The 16,626-nt window shown below is 40.8% G+C and overlaps 3 protein-coding genes and 2 long non-coding RNA genes across 6 annotated transcripts in view; 1 reads left to right on the forward strand and 4 right to left on the reverse strand.

The window, feature by feature from the left end:
• Positions 1–6,800, forward strand: part of LOC5521702 (polycystic kidney disease 1-related protein) — a 43,068-nt gene extending 36,268 nt beyond the window's left edge. For both annotated transcript variants that reach the window (XM_032366842.2, XM_032366843.2), the window contains exons 49-57: positions 525–632; positions 732–852; positions 950–1,051; positions 1,719–1,859; positions 2,506–2,643; positions 3,077–3,307; positions 3,819–3,910; positions 4,021–4,114; positions 4,386–6,800. In XM_032366842.2, coding sequence (XP_032222733.2) covers positions 525–632; positions 732–852; positions 950–1,051; positions 1,719–1,859; positions 2,506–2,643; positions 3,077–3,307; positions 3,819–3,910; positions 4,021–4,114; positions 4,386–5,585 — 2,227 coding nt within the window. In that variant the 3' untranslated portion in view covers positions 5,586–6,800. The remainder of the gene's footprint in view (positions 1–524; positions 633–731; positions 853–949; positions 1,052–1,718; positions 1,860–2,505; positions 2,644–3,076; positions 3,308–3,818; positions 3,911–4,020; positions 4,115–4,385) is intronic.
• On the reverse strand, positions 389–3,102 carry LOC116604456. The gene is made up of 3 exons (XR_004291063.2): positions 2,914–3,102; positions 2,521–2,778; positions 389–885 (listed from the first exon to the last, which is right to left on the reverse strand). It is a non-coding gene; the product is annotated as an uncharacterized LOC116604456 (long non-coding RNA).
• A 315-nt stretch (positions 6,801–7,115) lies between the features above and the next one.
• LOC125560905 lies at positions 7,116–11,397 on the reverse strand. The gene is made up of 2 exons (XR_007306940.1): positions 10,767–11,397; positions 7,116–7,637 (listed from the first exon to the last, which is right to left on the reverse strand). It is a non-coding gene; the product is annotated as an uncharacterized LOC125560905 (long non-coding RNA).
• A 96-nt stretch (positions 11,398–11,493) lies between these two features.
• On the reverse strand, positions 11,494–14,702 carry LOC116604463. Its single transcript, XM_032366872.2, has 3 exons — positions 14,006–14,702; positions 12,848–12,947; positions 11,494–12,124 (listed from the first exon to the last, which is right to left on the reverse strand). Exons 1-3 carry the CDS (start codon positions 14,112–14,114, stop codon positions 11,818–11,820), a joined length of 516 nt encoding a protein of 171 aa, XP_032222763.2. The 5' UTR covers positions 14,115–14,702; the 3' UTR covers positions 11,494–11,817.
• Positions 14,703–14,838: 136 nt separating this feature from the next.
• The window catches only part of LOC5521703 (tetratricopeptide repeat protein 21B), a 34,894-nt gene continuing 33,106 nt past the window's right edge, over positions 14,839–16,626 (reverse strand). The window contains exons 40-42 of the mRNA XM_032366870.2: positions 16,452–16,572; positions 16,003–16,070; positions 14,839–15,549 (exon numbers count right to left, since the gene is read on the reverse strand). Of these exons, the coding sequence (XP_032222761.2) occupies positions 15,472–15,549; positions 16,003–16,070; positions 16,452–16,572 (267 nt within the window). The 3' untranslated portion in view covers positions 14,839–15,471. The remainder of the gene's footprint in view (positions 15,550–16,002; positions 16,071–16,451; positions 16,573–16,626) is intronic.

Consider the following 16,626-nt stretch of genomic DNA (forward strand, 5'->3'; position numbering starts at 1 on the left):
CCCTTTCCCTAAGCTGAGCCTCAGAGTTACACTTATCTCTGTTACGATTCACCTTCTTCAGTCTGCCCTGAAGAAGTCTTATTAAAGACGAAAATTTGGCAGAGTCGATTTCCAGTTTTTGGTGTATTGAGATAGAGATAGGTATTATGGCAAGATAATCGTGCTATGTAGTTTGGGCTCCATCTCCGAAAAAAAATGAAAACCTGATAAATTGAGAATATATTTTGAACTAATGGAGAGTCAATGCTGACGTGAAGTTTTAGAATCTATAGAGCTTTAGCTCCCTTCGCTGGTGCATTTCTACGTAACTAGAAATACACTACATAAATTATGGTAAACATATATGACAGATTTAAACCTCTCAGAAATTATGTCTCACATTTTAAGATTTTGTTTTTAGTTAACATTTATTCCTGTCAAAGTGTGGCGTTAATTTCGTTTTGCAGTTGGTGTCCAACTTCGGTGCGACGGGAGACATATAGGTGATGGTCCTTTTTTACATTTATTTTTCGTCTCGTTTGAAGGTCTCACGCACATATGGACATGAAGAAAATGCTGAGATCCCTCACGCCCTGCATCCAACAGATCATTGTTCAGTTCAGCCTGTTCACACCTACCAATAATATGTCTAGGTAAGTTCTCGAATATTGACTCGTACCACAAATTTACCTTCTAGCTTTGTGCCAAGTCCGCTCGTGTCATTGATCACATGTATCTTCTTTTTTGTGCAGCACTGTATCATGGGAGTTAACGACATCATTAGTAGGGGAGCTTGAAAGTCGTGTGACCGTGCATTCCTTCCAAAGCAGCTATGTTAAGACAGCCCTTGGCGTTCTCTGCAAGATATGCAAGGTAACCACAGGCGGGGAACTCCTCTTTGCATTTCTGTTGAGTCAGAGCGTACAATAGTATCTGACTAATAGTACATTTATGTTGTCACATATTTCAGGTGCTTTTTGTAGTATGTTACGTGTACCTAGTACACCACGTTCTGAAAGCCGTGCGCAAGTCAAAAGTCAAGTTGTTCTTTTGTTTTTGGAGCTGCCTTGAGGTCAGTATTGCTCGTTATAATTGTTACCGACTCTCAATGCATAGAGGGAGTGTGAAAGCGCTGCGCACCTTTTTTTTTTGACGGCTAGTTTTACCAGCCCTTCTATCTTCTCCTTTCCATTGTCCCTATTTGGTTGATCTGGTTACCACCGCAAACCCAGAGATCCAGTCTTAACAATTCACTCTGACTAGCCTCCTCCGCAAGCGTCTAAACCGCTTCTTTTTTTTTTCGCTAAAAACAGCTAAACAGCTTTTCGCTAGCGGGGTTTCTGTTCCGCGCGCGCTCTTTCGGGTTCGGTCTGCGCGCTCGCTGTTTTCTTGTGTTGTCTTGCAAATAGAGATGCCTGCGGAGGAGGCTACACTTTGAAATTATGAGTTCAAAGTCTCACATGTCCGGTGGTCTATGGCTTATTATTACATATGTATATGTGTATAATTTCTAATTGTATGAGGTCTGTCTAGGGTATCCACTCCTTGCTTTGTGGTTTATGTTCAGTTGTCTATGGCCCATTATTGCATATGAATGCGTATTACTGAGTGTATTGGGTATTATCAGGTCTGCCTAGTGGTGATATCCACCCTAAGCTTGGCGGTGTATGTTCGGTGGTCTATGGCCCATTATTGCATGTGAATGCGTATAACTGACTGAGTGTATTGGGTATTATCAGGTCTGCCTAGTGGTGATATCCACCCTAAGCTTGGCGGTGTACGTCCGCTGGTCCATGGCACATTATGCACTCTACAGAGAAGTCCTCACCAATCTCAATGATAATGCTTTCGAAGCTGGCGAAGTCGTCCACTCTAGCGAGGTATGTATGGCTAAACATTTGCCATGGGTCTTTTCGATGCTGTAATTGCTCGAATAAGCACCTCCCTTTAATAAGTACCCCCCTTAAATAAGCACCTCCCCTGAATAAGCAACTCCCTTGAATAAGCAACTCCCTTGAATAAGCGCCTCCCTTGAATAAGCGCCTCCCCCGAATAAGCACCTCCCTTGAATAAGCACCCCCCTTGCATAAGCACCCCCCTTGAATAGGCGCCTCCCCCGTATAAGCACCTCCCTTGAATAAGCGCCTCCCCCGAGTAAGCGCCTTGTCTAAGCGTGTTGCACTTAGATGTCGATGATCAGGGGGTCTGTACATTAGAATGGTGTAATGATAACTGACAGTACTACCTAAAACAATACTTTATCATCGAAAACTTGTTTTGTTATGGTTATAAGGAGTATTTTACTTCTTGCACGTAATTCAGTAGAAATATTAACGGCTCACGAGGCAAGGCAAACGTTATTTAGTAAGCGCATTAACGGTTCACGAGCCAAGGCTAACGTTATTCATTAGGCGTATAAACGGTCCAAGGGCAAGTCAAAGGTTATTCCTTAGGCGTAATAACGGTTCACGAGGCAAGGCAAACGTTTTGCAGTAGGCGTATTAACGGTTCACGCCTGTTTGCCAGGGGCTGCTGCTGTACCTGTATTCGCTGATGGTCTTCCTGTTGATGGTCAGGACGCTCCACGCCTTCAGGATATTCCCCTTCATGAAGAGACTTGGCTATGTCCTCACGCTCGCTTCGCGCCATCTGGCTGGTGTGGCGGTGAGTGGAGGGTAGGAGAGGGTGGGGCATTCTAAGACATTGAGTGCATGTTTGGGGGCAGTTTTAGACAGCAAACATCGGGTAGAAACAGTCCTCTCGCCTTCTCCCTCATCAGCTTATAGGCCAACAATTTTCCTACTTCACCCAATACTTAAGCAAATTTTTCAGGAAGAAAATAATTATATAAATGGTGAAAGTGCAATAAAAACAAGAAACTTAAAGTAGATATCGTTATTATTACATGAACTCGCTAAAATTACATACTCTCACCATGTTTCGAGGATATCCGTTGATAGCTTTGAGTCTTGGAATATTCCTCACACTGACGAACAAAGAAGTACAAAAGAAATTCTCCGCATTATCCCCAGGGATATTAGACAACATCGAAAAACGCCTTAAAGCACTTATGAAAAAATATTTCCCTTCACGATAGGTGATGACAGTGGTTTACCTTCTTACATTCACTCATCCGGGATACCTCCTATTTGGCCGTCTCCATGGCGCCTTTAGGAGCTTCTCGTCCGCGTTCCTGACGGTCAGTGGAATGTTGAGGATGCGCGGTACGGCTGTGCTAGAGAATGGTTTCCACCGCGAGCTGCCTGTGGCCAGCACAGTGTTTGTGGCGTTGTACTTGCTTGGGGTACTAGTGATCACTCGCTCACTGGTACGTATGGTGACAGACGCCTCTATAGGCTTTAACAAGGACCCGCGGTATAAAAGGCGCGGACCAGGTCCAAGTCGTCATTCCCACTTGACCATGTCAAGTACAGAACTCCGTAAATGTCGCAAAAGCAGAGCCATAGATTAATCTCGATCATTTGTAAATTGACGAGAATGTTTTGGCAATAACTGCGAGCTTTTCGGAAGAGGTTTTCTACACCAAGAACGACAAAAACAGCGCGCGCTCATTTGAAATGACGCTATTTAGCACGCGCGCGAAAATAACGAAACATGAAAACATTTTTGCTTCAAAATCTTTTCAAACTCTATTTCTTATAGGTGCAGTCACCTGAGAATATTGAAAATGTAGTTCTTTTTGCACTTTTAATGTTTTATCATCTTTTTTGCTTCATTTTATGGAGCTCTGCACTCGACAAGGTCTAGTGCGAATGATGACTTGTTTAAAATATTGGTTTGCAGCTATATGGAGACACCATGCTTTTTCTGTCTTTCAGAGTGCGTCTGTGGTAAGATGGATGTACCATTACTCCAAAAAGCTCCTAGATTACGACGCTGCCAACTTTCTACTGGACTATGGGATGAGCAAGTGAGTACACTCGAAGTTTTCTCGGATCCTTTTTTTTTTCTAATTTGACACCACTATACCGCCTGTAATTAGCCTAGCAGGTTTTGAACTTAAATTTTAATCTTGTTTAGGCTGTATTCGTTGAAGAGGCCCAAGACGAGAGAAGAGACGGTTTTTAACGAGGATAGTGATGAGGAAGAAGAAGACCAAAAGATCGTACCAGTTGTAAGTCCTTTATTCTGCTCTTCCCTAAAAAAGAAGTGGCTCGATGCTTTGTAATAATATATATAAAGAGAGAGAAATAATATAAACGATAGATGTTAGAAAAAAAAAAGAAATCACGATTCATCTTCTTTACCTGAGTAACGATAAAGGCAATTTACTTATTATCATTTTTTAATTGCTTTTGAGCAGTCTAAAAATGGCTATTCGAACGACCCTTTATGCAGGAAGACTTTTTGAAAGTCATTACTTATCTTGTGTGATTTCCTTCCAGGAATACGCGGTGGACGAAGTGGAGACCCAGATGGAAGAGTTGCTTTTCAGGATGGACAACCTCGTGGGAGCAGGAAACTTAGAAGCCAGGCTCTTCGAATACTCCACTGATTTCCTGTCCAGCGACGAGGGCGAGGTTGAGTACCTGTTTCGCCGCGACACCAGCGATGCCCTTTACTGCTACAACGACGACATTTACTATCACCGCGACGGTGTTGGAGACTTCTACTACCACCGCGACACCAACGACGACTTGTACGCTGCAAGTGGCTACGAGACGGACCAGAGCATACAAACATACGGCTCCATGCCACGCTTCAGGGACACACAAGACGACGTCCCAGGCTTTGATTCTGGGGCTTTGTCCAATGATGTGTTCTTTGATGAAAGTTATTCAAGTTTGCCAACCGCCCCCAAGACTGCAGCCACTTCTTTATCTAATGCCAGACACTTACGCGAGGAAGGGCTTTGGATGCATCCTCTAAGAAGCACTCATGAACCTGCAGCTGGTTTGAATAAAATACCTCACACCCGCCGTAATTCTCAGGGGCTTGCATCGCAATCTGAAAGGTCTCTGAGCCGTCGCCAATCCGATCCCACAAAGGAGCGTGCTAAAGGGAAACGTCCCGCTCTTACAAGGAAGCCAAAGATACGTCCAGGTGAGTCGTTCTTGGACGACTTAGCGAGGGACGAGTGTTTATCCGAGGAGACCATCAGTATTCCGGACGAGACACGGCCAGATCTCAGTACTTACCGAACGAGGAATGTCGAAGAGAGAAAAGCCATAAAGAAGACAAAGAAGCGACGAGGCCGTGGATTGGGTCTTTTCCCAGTCACAGCTGTGTCCCCGGGTGATGAAGGGGAGGCTATCGACAGACCACCTATCCAGCTCCAGGGTTTTATCAACCATGTAGCCCTGGGGGAGATCAGCAGTGAAGACCTGGAGAGGTCAGCCAGATCACAGGAGAGACTAACAGGATCAGAGGAGAGATGGGCCGAAACACAGGAGACACCGGTCGGATCACAGGAGAGGCCATCCGATCAGCCAAGGGAGCAGAGTCACGCAAAAGTCCATGATTCTCGCTGGGCTGGACATGCTCCTCGTGGTCTCATCGCCGATATAAGCATGAACTCACTTCCTCAGTCGCGTGTTCCAACGGACCACGACAAACCGAAAGGCGTCAACGCTTGGGTGCCATAGATTTCTGTACTTCTCTAGTATTTAAGGTGTTATCTTGCAGAAAATATAGTTGGTGCATTAAGCTCGTGCTGTAATGACGCCACTAATCGGCATAACAGGACATCAACTTGCCCCCTTCCGAGAGGAATTCAATTACGTTGGTGGCTGCCAATTTTTTTTTCTTGATTTAAGGTCTTGGTTAAAGTTGCCCTCGGGGGAGGCCATTTCTAATAGTATTTATCAAATTGACTGAAATGTCTATATCATTTATAATATATAATTGTTTATTCGTTGTTTATAAAATGTGGTTTATGGATATGATTGTTGAGCGCTTCCTGGCATCAGAATGTTTTGTCAACGTAGTGCAGGGCAACAAAAGCCGAAACATGTTATTGCGTATGTTTGCTCTACATTTCAATGACCTAGGTCAAGTTAGATGTATTGAATAAGGAAAAAATAATTATGTAGTCAAAAGTTTTGAAATAAAGTAAAAACCTGCGCGTAAGAACCTAGAATTTTTAAGAACCCGTGACACCATTTGCATAAGAATCTGTTAAGCCTAAAATATGTATCTGGAATAGGTTCTATATTTCAATAATTTAAAAATAATTTGAAACAAAAATCACAAAATAACAGTACTATGAAATGTATATACAATTGACAATATTACTTTATTCTAAAGATTTCCAGAACTGTGCTTTTTCTTTACTAAAAAGAAACGCATAGTTACATATTTGCCGAGACCACGAAATTATCCATGTCAGGTATGGAAGCAGAGGTCCCCTAGACGCGCAAACGTCCATGGTTTTCGCTGGGCCATTAAATTAAGAATACGTTAGGAAAGCTTGGGAAATAGTAGGTCCTTACTCGCGGGTGTTTACGCGTAGTTAAATTGGCTCTACACAAATCTAAAATGATAATTATTTTTTTAATCTCGCAATGTTTTATCCGATTCACTAGGAAAAGTGACTGCGAAAGTTCTTTGATTTAACGGTTATAGGAGTTTTAATGATAGTTACAAGGAAATTCATATATATTGTTGATCGGACAAATTTAATATATTTTTCTCTATCCCTTCCAGTCAATGCATTCGCTAAAAACAGTTCGTTTGTATAATAAAAATGTATTTATGTATAATAATGAAGGTGCTTAGCAATACTACTGCACAGGACATTTTACAATCAGAAAGATTTATATAAAAGTTTTATATTGAAATAAAATATGAGTATATCTTGATTTGGAGGTGTTTCTGCGTTTGCGCCATTTGCGCTGACAATTTTATTTGAAATAGGTGTATATACCCTTTTCCTAGGGCTCATCACATAATATGCATCAATAACTATCCTTAATCTACCATTTGCCAGTGAGCATTTCAGCTTATATAAGGGGTATCTCGATCCTCACACGGGAGGTATTGCCTCTAAGTTTGACGACTATACAATTGCGAGAAAATCCCTCTTACGTCGCGCATCTTGGTCAGAAGTTGCGTTGTGACATGTGGAACCTATTCCACTAGTTGGTATATGGATATCGTGTGTAAAAAAAGAAACATTTACCCCATTCTCTTTTATTTCAATTGTTTCTGTAATTAAGGCTTTCCCTTGAACTAAGTAATTTTCTCTTTACAACATTTATATTCGCAACATTTCCTATTGGTTCTAACGACACTCAATGAACAGAAAAACAATAAATAGTTAAATTAGAACATTCGCGTTTTTGTTAAGGTTAGATAGGTGAACAAAGGGCGTAGATTTTCTAGAAACAAAAAAAAAAGCGTACCGTGCTTATTGAATTTCCTCCCTACGCCCTTTGGTAACACTGAACCTTTTGCACAGCGTTCTCCAAAGCAGTTAATCGACGTTTTTACCTCACAAAGCACTTGTTTCTGCGAGTCCACATATATGACAAACTTCCCCGCCCCTAACTGAATGTTTTTCGACGGTTCTGTCAATCTCCACTGGCAGTCTCTACTGGCTTCACGCCCCGTGCAAGTTTGGACGCAATGCTGGTAAAAATATGCAGGCACACACTGACTCTCTTTGTCAATTCCGATGTTTTGCTCCAGAGGAACACCTACAACAATAACAGTAACAACTTTACCTAAGTTTAAGCTAATTTCAATTTAGTCCCAGCTAGCAGGGGCGGATCCAGGATTTCCAAATAGGGGGTGGATAATGGCCGGATAGACAGCTTGTATCTGATCCAGTGGTTCTTGGTAGGTCACATAGATCTAACAATTCTTCAAGTTGAATTGAATTGGACAGTACCTTCTCCGTAGTTTTTTCAAACAAAGTGACTTTTTAATTTTTTTTTGCTCAAAAAGGGGGGTGGATATCCACCCCCTTGTATCCGCCCAGGCTAGTTAGTTACCTCCTAGGGCTTTACTGATCTGTGCGATCTCATCTCTACAAAGCTTCTTGATGATCTCACCAGCCGGTTGGTTAATTGTGTAACAGGCGTTATCGGTACACAGGCGGTACATCTCGGCGAAGAGATCATTAAGTGACTTAAGTGGCGTTGTTTTCTGTTGTAGCTATCGCTTAAGTTACCTGCGTCGTCTCAACTGTCGGTCTCAGACATTGCGGGACCATCACCGTAAACCCAGGCGCGTACACCGCGTACACAGGGGTGCGCAGGGTACCCCCCTGGCAGCAAAAAAGTGGGTCATTTCTTATTAAGGAATCTTCAAATACTATGCTTTTTTTATATGATACCTATGACTGCGCATCCCCCCCCCCCCCCCCCTTGGCGGCCAAAAAGTGGGTCACTTCTTATTAAGGAATCTCCAAATACTATGCTTCCATATTATACCTATGACTGCGCACCCCACCTCGGCCAATCCTGGGAACGCGCCTGAAACCGGTCTAGAAGGCCCTGGCCCTGGTCAGTGCGCTCCATTAGACGGGCCACAAGCGGAACTTGGATGGTCCCAACGATTGAGGAAGCCGTACAGTATATACCTTAATTGTCCTCACTTTTTCTGTGGCAAATCTAAAAACATTTTTTCAAAACGTTTTCATGGAGAATCACTTGGTACTCACAAAATATCAATATAGTCAAGCCTGAATGCTAGTCAACAAAAATTACCAACACGACGATCTTTCGCCAGAAAATAGCTCAAACAATAGCTGGGCGTCCCCCGTCGCGTATTCGTCATTCAGATTTTAGTAGCTTGTTTAGTAGGTCAAAAACCTCAGGAGATGCGACAAACCCCTTGGTAGCCAATTTCTTGCCAAATTGCGACGACGTACATTTCTTAATTAAAAACCACTTGAGGTCGTTGTCCTCAATCAATCGTCGCCGTCGGTCCTGCTAAGTATATGCAAGAGATTCGTTCTCTAGGAGTCCTCCCCAACAGCTTGTCGCAAGCAAACCAGGTTCTAAGTAACAAGCGCTGGTATTTGCGACGTGTCTTAAAAAATCCAGAACATCATCTTCAATTATGTCTGTCCAATCGATAGAAATATCTATTAGCCTCGTGTGGAGGCGGCTTCGTGTGGAGGCGACATGGTGAATGAGGCCAGGGAAACCTTCATTAAGCTTTTTATAATTAGAATTTTTGCACGCGTAATCAGACTTACGTAACTTTTTTAAAACAATATTATTAAAACGGTGTTATTTCATTAAAAATATAAACAAATATTACACAGGAATATTTATTAAAGTCCATATAACCTTTCAGAGTTGAGAGACTTTGTCAATTCTTTATATTTTCATCTTCCAAATGGTAGGTGGTTCGTATGGACCCTATAAAACATGCGTTCGCGCGAATAACTCAAATCTGTAATATTGAGGTATTTTTGTCAACCTTCGGAAAAAAGGCCGTGAACTGAAAGGCCCGGGTCCAGTAATTTGTGACGTAGATCGAGATGTCAACCAAATGATATACGTCGAGTATTTTTTAATGATCTATTTGCAATCAATAACTCTTTCAAACTGTTAAGGCCAAAAGACCTTTTTTTAGTATATTATGAGCTTAACAGATGACTCCATTACGAGCGTAGTCCTGAAATTTGGTGATGATGTAATTAAATATTATGAATAGAGGATAGGCATATATGCCAACCTACTTTGTATATTATCCTAATATACCTGTATTGGCATTTATTGGAATAAAAATGCCATTTTCAAAGATCTGTTGAAAATTCAAATTTCAATTCCCTTTTCAGAATTTGAAAGTTTATCTATGCTTTGTTTTGGCTAGATTGATATAAGTGAAAGGTTTTAAGAACTGTAAAGATTAAACAGAATATTGCATTCCTGAGTCAAAAAAACCTTGGAGTTATTGTACTGAAATTTTACTCGATGTACAATCCCTTAAAATACTAATTATTTTCAATTGTACTAAAAAATTCGTTCTACAACCCTCAAAATAAAAAGTTATTTTTCATTTTCAAAAGTTGGCGAGAGGACGGGTTGACGAGAGGACGGCTTGACGAGAGGACGGGTTGACGCAGGCTCGTACCCAGTCGCCAAAATGAGAAGAAGATAAGGGAAACAATTTATGCGCGGGTTGCCTGTGGTGATTAACTAGGCGCGCGGTGCCACAACCCACACGACACCGCGGGCCTAATCAATCACCACAGGCAACCCGCACATAAGTTATGATCCCTTATTTTCTTCTTATTTTTTTCATTTTGGCGACTGGGTACGAGTCTGGGGTTAACGTAAGGAACTGGTGGCAGGACAGCAATGGACGGGGACGATTTTTTTTAGAAAACATGTAGCTTGGGGTGTGTGTGTGTGTGGGGGGGTATTATGCAGTTGCTACTAATATTTAATCACCGTATTTGTTGACTACTGTTTAATTTTATTTATGATTATCCGATTTAAAGTTATTTGACATAAGAACAGACCGGTATTTTATGAACATTCCAATATGTTCTCCAATTTATGATGATCATAGTGGCAAGTCTTAACTGACCAAACAACAAATGTTTATTTTGCTCGCATAGTTCATTTTGTATTTTTGCTTTGGACAACATTGCGTTATCTTTCAATTTGTTTCAAAAAAGCAGATAAAGCTTTGCTGTTTTCAGTCCATGAAAACTTAGATCTTGTCTTTATATGTATGCAAAGGACAGAGGTATAGATTGATTAGACGTTAACCAAAAGTGAAAATTCGCAAAATTATTATTAAGATTATAAATCATCTTGAAAATTCAATGTATTCGCTTAAAAAGCGACAAATAAGCAACCTACCTTGTATCGGTGGAGCTTTAAGGATCCTTCCCATACAGTTACTCGCCAAGTCCCGTCCGTGGCCAGTCGTACGAAGTCGAGAATAAAGTGGTTTGAACCCTTCGCTGTTCCGAGCCAAAAGACATGCATGCTCATCGAAAACCCTCTAATTATTTATGTTGTGGACCTGGGAGACATTTTCACGTGCAGGGAAATTTCGCAAGGTAGCGCTCTATTGTTATTCAGCAAATCATCTTAAAGATTGCGTTACCAAGATCACGGACAAAAAAATGAAGTCACGTTACCGTCTTTTTAAAGGTTTATAAAATCTAAAATAAAATACTCACTTTTCACAGGTCATTAGAAATAAACATAAATTTACACTTGGAACGGCACATGAAAAGAAGTGGCCTCAACGTCTCAATAGTTTTCTTCCGGGTGATTATTTTCCATGACTTTTGAATTTAATTTTTAAAATTCAGGCTTTTCTAGGATTTTAAGCACCCGTGAAAGCCCTGGATGTGCAGCGGGGTGTACACTCCTTTTTTATAAGAACCTCCAGCCTGAGATTTCACCAAATTTTAAGAACATGCTAAGAACATGTCGGGGCTGATATTTCACCAAATTTTAAGAACATGCTAAGAACATGTCCAGCCTGAGATTTCACCAAATTTTAAGAACATGCTAAGAACATGTCGAGGCTGATATTTCACCAAATTTTAAGAACATGCTAAGAACATGTCGAGGCTGAGATTTCACCAAATTTTAAGAACATGCTTGGAACATGTCGAGGCTGATATTTCAACAAATTTTAAGAACATGCTAAGAACATGTCGAGGCTGAGATTTCACCAAATTTTAAGAACATGCTAAGAACATGTCGAAGCTGTTGAAAGCAGCAAAATGTCGAGTTTTGTTTGTGTGATGTGTTCTAAATGCAGAATCGAATTGTGCTTTGTGTAATTCTCTTCCTGATAATTCATTGGGTATTGTATTCTCATATACACTAAAATTTAAGAACATCGTTAAGAACATCTTCAGCCTTAAAACGTTGTTATAAAAAAGAGTGTATCTCAGACTTGCGCAGTAAGCACAATCTCACCCAGTTCTTCTGGCAGGACCGTGCTGTAAGGCATTGTCTCCACTATCTCCAGTCTCCCACAGCTGAACTCCGCTGGGATGTCCTGGGTTTGCAGGCCGAGTAAGCTAAACGCCGACAACTTCCGTTTCACGGTGTTGGTTATTCCACTAATTCCGTGAGCATCCTGTCGTGACGTCACTTCCGGTGTACGAGGTCTGCAGATGACGTACGCCATATTGTCGAAAGACATCTGGGTGTTGCTTCGCGCAGTGCGGAAGTGTCTGTTGCGCTCGCCATGTCTGTATATTGTGAGGAAAATCTTTAGTTGCTGTAGTAGTCCTTACAATGTATGAAAATTTTACTTCGAGATGTATTATGTATAAAGAATTATGGAGAACTTTAGTTTTAAGGCCATGCTGCCAAGCCCATTTTCGTTGCAATTTGTTGAACATCAAACATCAGATTGACTTCACTATTCAAACCTTGATACTGCAGTTTTCAATATTCTGCCAACTCTCGCTGGCGATTCCCAACAGCTAAATCGCCTTCTGACTTCCGTTATTCAAAATCCTCAAAGTGACTTCACTGGCTAGCACTGAAATGGTTTAAAATCACGCCACCTCTCAGCAAGGCGCAGACCAATCAAAGGCACAAAATGCAATTCCGTTTATTGGAATGACGGAGGCCAGAAAGCTGTTAAGTTGACGAGAGCTCACAGAACAGTGCCGTAACGCACATCAGTGTTTTTTTTTTTCTGAAATGACCAGTAATGTAATTCCATATAATTTCAGTAGCTGTAGTATCTGGTATCCTAGTCTACTTGCAGGTGTTACTCGGTGAGACGTGCCCGCCATCTTGTTTCGTTCTGCAGCTTTCTGTGCGTCCCCCAGTTCGCGCGCGGCTAGAACAAACAAGATGGCGGCCATGACTCGCTGCATAGCGAAAAGCACCGGGTAAACGCCTGCAAGCAGGCCAAATTTCCTTTAGGATCTAAATCAGGAGCTTAAAATTCGATTACGTACCGCCTTCGCTTGAGTATCAGCACCAGTGCTATCACAAAGACCAGACATAGGACTGACCCAGCGACCGCTATACACGGGACGAACACACGCAAAGGGAGGCCTGCATAACATGGCAGAAGTAACATTGAAGATAAGACAGTTTTGGTAAGGTCAGGGATCATCGGACACACACCGCACGCACAGGTGAATATATCACACATTCTAATACAGGGTGTAGAATAAGTTGCGATTGAAAATGATGATTTTTTCGTTTACGTGAAGAATTAAGGATCATTTTGTATTGTGGAAATTATACAAAAAACTGTTTGCAAAGTTTCAACGCGATTCCTCGGTTATCACAGTTATTTTTTATTTCCTGTAGAAAATTGTTTTATGAACCACAAATTTCACTTGATCCCACTTATGGACATTATTTGTTTGCCAAAGAGAAGAAATATAAACAAAAAAATATATCGAAAATACTTATTTCCGAGGCTTTTATTTTAAGGTCTATTCGTATTTCATTATAGAAAAAAATGACCACTTAGTTGTACAAGTCTTCAAAAAAAAAAAAAAAATGAAAGTCAAGCCCATTAAATGACCAATAATTTTAAGCTATTCTAATAAAAATTGTACAAACAGTAATGAAGTAGAAACGAAGTACGAGCAGAATTGCACCAACGAACAATTCCAAAATAAAACAAGCCCGCAAAGATCACTGTCATGCTCTAATGGGTGTGTGATGTCTCAATGTTTTAATTTTTTCCCCCTCAAAATGACGACTTAGTATAGTAGTTCCAAGACAAGAAAAATAAGCCAACGCACTGGCATCCCAAAGCCGATGTCTCCAGCATAACTGAGCGTTGTGGGATAGAATTTTCGTTTAACCAATCGTCACCAGCTCCGACCGTAATGTCTTATGGAAACCATACATTTTATTACTGTACTTTCTCGGAATGTCAATCAAAATGGCCGCTTGAGTGACAGTAAAAGCAGCAAGTAGATCTGATAGATATAATATATTTGATGTTTTGTCTTTGATTGTCTCGAACGTGCCGCAAATATTTTAAGCTTGATCCCCGACAGGGATATGATATGTACAATAAGCTAATACAACAGGCTAAAATGACCGCTCGCCGCTTAGTGGATGTTGCTGTTATTACAAGCGTCTTCTCCTACCTTTATTATCGGTGATGTGCGAGCTCGTTGTCGTATTGCTTTCTTGTGTTGCGGCTAGCAAAACGTGCGTCCCGTCTGACCCACTGCTCGCCAGTGATGGACTTGCCATTTAAAGTGATTAATTTTAAAGATAAAACCAAACACCGAGATCGGCTAAAATAGTGCACGCATCGATAGTCGTCTCCACTCCATTTTGCAGGGCACGACGATGCTTGAATACTTTAGTCTTTCTGCTTTAACTGGGGTTAACTTCACTCTCCTTGGCAAATGGCGCTGTAATGGAATTTCCGCCAGGATACATCAATCTTAAGCCCTTTAGAGCTGTTTACGAAAGTAGTTTGTATTGGTAGCTTGGATCTTGAGGAAGTAACACGCGATAACCTTCGGTTTATTCCACTTTGGTAATCCGTCCTAAAGATGAAACGCTCAATAAATGAGCCACTAATCAAATCCCTTTCAACGTACTGCTACGTATGAAAATCATTTTTTTTCTAGACCAAAAGCAACAGAGGCTAGAAACAAAATTAATCAAAATTAACAAACAATACGTATCAAGCTAAGTCAACAAATCACCTATTTGCGAATGAAAGATATCTCGTTTACCGAAGAAACAACTGAGGAATTGTTTATAGTGCTTAGCTTGTGCATACTTATCGAATCGAAAACACTCGATACATGATGAGAAGATACGTATTAATCCTCTCTTTCATAGCTCAGCTTGGCCAAGGAATAAGATAAATGACGGTCCCCTTCGTGCGCATGTAGCAACATTTTCATAGTTTCGCTTTGTCAAACTGTTGGCTTGTTCTCTACCTCCTAGTGATCATGTCAACTTACAGCTAGACAATCTTTATTAAAACTACAAATGATGGTTTACAAATAAAATATCGATCCAAATTTGTTGTGATAGTTGTGTGTCTTTTTTTCAAAGACTGAAAGGATAAGAGTGACACTCAAGATTTCAAGATGGACGATTTCCAAATTACTTACACTAACACTTTATTACTTACACTAACATATACACAAGAATTCCACTATTCCATGTTCTTTATAGTCGGCAAATAACCGTTTTTAGGGGGGGAGAGGGGGCTTAGCTGGATCCCCCCTATACACATTGCGTCTTCAGTCTCGACAATTTAGCATTTAAAAAAATTGTTTATATCACTTTTTAACGCGGTACACCATTTGTAATTACTCGGCTCTTATCCTGGAATCTTAAAAATGACAATTATGGTTTCCTTTATTTTGAATATTAAAAACTCCCATTATTTTGGACAGTTTACCCTGCTTTACTCAATACTCTAGAAATAGAATTGAATTTATTTTGTAAGATTTAATATCACTACTGGGATGTACTTGGCCTATGAAAACACACGCCAGGCAACGGACCAATGTACTTAAACTACACTCCATGTAACTAACCATGCGGTGGTGACCTCGTGCATGCGTATAGTACATCATGCTATTTACACTCTTAAGGAACTCCTCGCTTTGTCTAATATGTCCTTCTTGATCTTGGGGTAGTTTGGATGTTGACTCAGGACCTACATAGCACAATCAGCGAGACACGGATTAAACTGTTAGAAGCTTGATTAGGGTATAAATTACTGCTATCCCTCAGGGGGTGATTAATACATTTACGTTTCTGCTATCCCTCAGGGAGGTTTCACACTAGTAGACCATCGCATCCTAAATAGAGAGATGTGCTCGATGGCATGTTTAGGAGCGCAATTCAGGAAAACTGAAAATGTTAGAAATTGCTTCGACCACACCTAATTTGCTATCTAGGGGTAAGAATTAATGTGGATCACACCCAAACTGCTATCCCTTTTAACTCTGAAATGGCCTTGAGAAAAGACACATTATTGGCGAGGTTGGGGTTGGAGGTTGCGCCCCCCCCCCCCCCCCCCTGTTCTTCCCCCTGTCTTCACGCATTGGTGACTACCAGGGAACAGCACTGACAAAGACAAAGACACCAGGCGGAAACATGTGTTTACCTTATGGCAGACGTCGATGGCATCGACAAAGCGCTTGGCCTTCAAATAGTTAAACGCCAGACGAAAGCCTGAAAAAAAATATTTATCAATTATGAGATATCTACAAAAAGCTGTCAGGAGAACGAACGTCTCTTCTCGTAGACGCGGCAATACTAAGTATAAATAAAGTATATAAAGCAACACAATGAAAAACATTGACGAATGTCATTTTTCAAATGGCACAACTCTCATATAACTATAACTCTCTGATTAAATCTCATAACTCTTTTGGATGAAGGAGAATATGGATCATCAACACAATTGTTATTTTTTTTATTTAATATCGGAAAATAAGAAATTTGAAAATATCTCTCAATAATCTAAAAAAAAAACTTCAAACTTCATTTACAAAATAAAACCGATAACATCACAATCATTTTTTTGAGATGACAACATTCCGGGTATCTCACCTATGGTTGGGTTATTTCGGTTCCCGTTCTTCCAGGCGTTTTCGTAATTCTGTGCAGCATCCTTATAAGCTTGTTCTTTTTCCATGACGAAACCCATGTACTCCCAAGCTTTACAGCATGACTGTACAAGAACATAACAAGGGCATTCAATCCCATATACTCCTAAGATTTACAG

This window comes from Nematostella vectensis, chromosome 2 (assembly GCF_932526225.1).
Source record: "Nematostella vectensis chromosome 2, jaNemVect1.1, whole genome shotgun sequence".
NCBI lineage: Eukaryota > Metazoa > Cnidaria > Anthozoa > Actiniaria > Edwardsiidae > Nematostella > Nematostella vectensis.

Bases quoted from the DNA above. Each gene is read 5' to 3' on its own strand.
- LOC116604463 (XM_032366872.2), bottom strand. From the start codon at position 14,114: ATGGCAAGTCCATCACTGGCGAGCAGTGGGTCAGACGGGACGCACGTT. The intron at 12,948-14,005 runs GTAGGAGAAGAC...CATGTTATGCAG, and splicing joins GCACATCACCGATAATAAAG to GCCTCCCTTTGCGTGTGTTC. The intron at 12,125-12,847 runs GTACGTAATCGA...CACAATATACAG, and splicing joins CTGATACTCAAGCGAAGGCG to ACATGGCGAGCGCAACAGAC.